This window comes from Frankliniella occidentalis, unplaced genomic scaffold, assembly GCF_000697945.3.
Source record: "Frankliniella occidentalis isolate FOCC.00 unplaced genomic scaffold, Focc_3.1 Scaffold1046, whole genome shotgun sequence".
In the NCBI taxonomy this organism is placed as follows: Eukaryota; Metazoa; Arthropoda; class Insecta; order Thysanoptera; family Thripidae; genus Frankliniella; species Frankliniella occidentalis.
In genome coordinates this window covers 16055-18857 of record NW_026268152.1, presented here as the reverse complement: position 1 = coordinate 18857, position 2803 = coordinate 16055, and the positions used below count along the sequence as shown (strand labels likewise).

The 2803-nt window shown below is 51.4% G+C and overlaps 1 protein-coding gene across 1 annotated transcript in view; it reads right to left on the bottom strand.

Moving 5' to 3' along the window:
- Window positions 1–1809: 1809 nt before the first annotated feature.
- Window positions 1810–2803, bottom strand: part of LOC113209819 (uncharacterized histidine-rich protein DDB_G0274557) — a gene marked incomplete at its 5' end in the record, with an annotated part of 6311 nt that continues 5317 nt past the window's right edge. The window contains one exon of the mRNA XM_052275853.1: window positions 1810–1892. Coding sequence (XP_052131813.1) covers window positions 1810–1892 — 83 coding nt within the window. The remainder of the gene's footprint in view (window positions 1893–2803) is intronic.

Below are 2803 nucleotides of genomic sequence, written 5' to 3'. Positions count from 1 at the left end.
TCTCTCTCTCTGCCGCGGCAAATTGCGCACGGTTAGAGGACGCTCCAGAATCATCTTGAGGGACTTTACCAAGGTGATGGTGGAGGGACTGTTAAAAACGAAATATGTTACGGAGCCGGCGAAAGAAATTCTTTGCAAAGGATGCACTGGTCATACATTTTTTTTTCTAAACGTCAGCTCTTAAAGACGTTTTTACCAAATCCGCCTACAACCAATCCACTTTCGTCCAGATTTAATTGAAAAACACAAACGCATGTTAAAAGAGTGCCATCAAATAGCTAACACGAATTTCACATTGTGTATACTACTTTCAATATAGGTTATTATGGATTACGTTTCTACTAGATGATATTTGTACCCAGGGGTGCAAATATCATAGGGCTCCTATCGGCACCAATGACCGCCTTGATCCTTTGGGGACCCACCCACACCCACAATCCCCTCTCCTACAGTCACGTGGTTTTGGGCTTCCTCCCAGCGCCTAAGTGCTCTCATCGCCATCTCTGTCACTCTGTCGCACTGGCCCATGCAGAGAGTAGCCCACGTCGCCCGGGGCCTGCCTCGGCCCACTGCTAGCCTGGGACAGCTCGTTTGCTTTTTAACAGTGACAATGGGTCCATGGGCATTGTTGTGCGGACGGCCAATTATATGGGCGCCACCAACACCACCACATTTAGGCCCTTGATCGCCATTGTTGACGCCATGTGATTGCGGAGACCACTCTGTTGTCGGATAGTTTTGCGCACTTCTCGCGCCTTTTGTCTCCCGACTGAGTGGCTGGCTGGCTATGGCCCCGGGGAACACCATGACTGTCTGGCCGCACAACGGCACATCCCTCACACCTTGCTGACAAACAGATCCAGCGCGAACATATCAGGGAGAAATACAAGACAAGCAGGCAGCCGCAGATGAAAAATACAAAAAAAGAGGGGAAGAGGGAGCGCATTTTCATTTTGCCAAACGCCTCGGTTCACATGTGTCACGGGCATTGTTTGGGCGCTGTGTTAAATCACACCGTACAGCCCCCGCCGCCCCCGCCCCCGGGGGCAGGGCAGGGCACGGGGAGGAGGCCCTTTGTCATCCATAGATGAAAACCACCACCAAGGTGACTGCTGAGGAGATTGCAGGCGCTGCGGCTGGCGCGGGCCGGAGGGGCGCCCGCCCGCCATCGCGGCGAGGTGCAAAGAGATGAAAAGCAACTGCAAAAGGTGCGAAGTGGAAGCGTATGCTCTGCGGTCTGCTTTGTTCGTCGCTCCCCCCGGGCTTCCTGAAGGGAAACAGAAATAAGAAGAGGGAAAACGTGTACACCACAGAGAAGTACACTGAGCAAGTATTACTTCGCGGGGACGCGCGCGACTGTACACAGCACGATGGCCTCTACCTTTGCCGTTCCCCATAAATTGCGCATTTTCTGTTTCGATCTTTATGGAAAGTCTTCAATCTCGACGCGAATACGTCAAAGTGTTGGGAATTGCTTCATTGTACGAAATCGGAGATGTTGCCTCAGAGAATGCAATTTCCTCGGCTTGGCTGCTGGTGTGCGTGGCCCGCCCGGACCTGTTTATTAAACACTCGAGATAAAAACAGCGAACGCCGTAAAAATGGGGGGGATGAGCTTCAAAACGAGGATGCGACATTGCGTGCATGATGGGGGAGTGAGAGAGAGAGAGAGGAAGTGGGATGGGGGAGAGAGCGGAGGGGAGAGAGCCGAGAAGGGGAGAGGTCTGAGACGATGAATCTGGGCAGCACGGGCGGACACGAGCAACGCTTGCTCATCGCCTTACAACTGAACAGCGAGTCCCGCCAAGTTCACACCGTCTTCTCGGGATTAACAGAGTGGTTATCAGATGCTTTGAAAGTCTTAAAGGGCTCCAGGTCTAGAACCTTTTCAACTTCAATGAGGGTTATAACGAAGTCAGTTCAGTTCACATGAGCTTAAATCATCCGTATCTTGAGTAGGTCATAATTTGTACCCTGTTGCCTCTATAACGCGTGAGTCCTATTTTATAAAAAAATTATGTATGTTGTGGCTTCTGCGAAGGAAGCCGCCACTCAACCAAAATGAGTAAACTCAGGATTGCAGAACTGCACAGGATTAGGATTTGCACAATCTTAAATTCGTGATCCACCGACAAAGTTCATTTTTGAGTTTTGAATAGGTTGAGTCTCAATCACAGCATTATTGGAAGCAACCAAATAATTTGCTGGAAACGGTAGGACACTTGTAAGTTTGATTTCAAAGATTGCACTCGATTGCACTCGATTGCACACGATTGCACGAGTTGTGGGCTCCTCGGGGTGAGGTAGAGGGCAGAGGTAGATAGATAATCCCACCTCCGTCACAGGATCCACGGGAGCGGGGATCACGCGGTGATGGATCAGGCCGGCGATTAGGAGTGATTGTTGCTGCAGCGGTAGGGGTGTTGTGACGCGCTGACACGTCCAGGGGGAGAGCGAAAAAGCGAGGGGAGAGCGGGAGCGAGAGTGAGCGAGAGAGAGAGAAAGAGTGTGAGAGAGAGAGAAGCGCCCTAATTGCATCTCATCTCTTGCACGTCACTAATGAAGGGAGAGGACAATACGGCGCGCGGCCCCGCGGACGGACCGTCCCCGTGACTTTGGCGAGCAGCAGCAGCAGCTGATGCCCGTGCGAACGCCCGCACATGTGGGGGGGAGAGGAGAAAGATATGGGGTAGGGGAGGGGGGGTGAAAGCTGCTTGATTAGGGGAAAAAAAGTTCCGACCAGAAACGGATCGTGAAAGCAGATGATACCAAGTTAAAAGTTCTATTCCAGTCTATTATATTT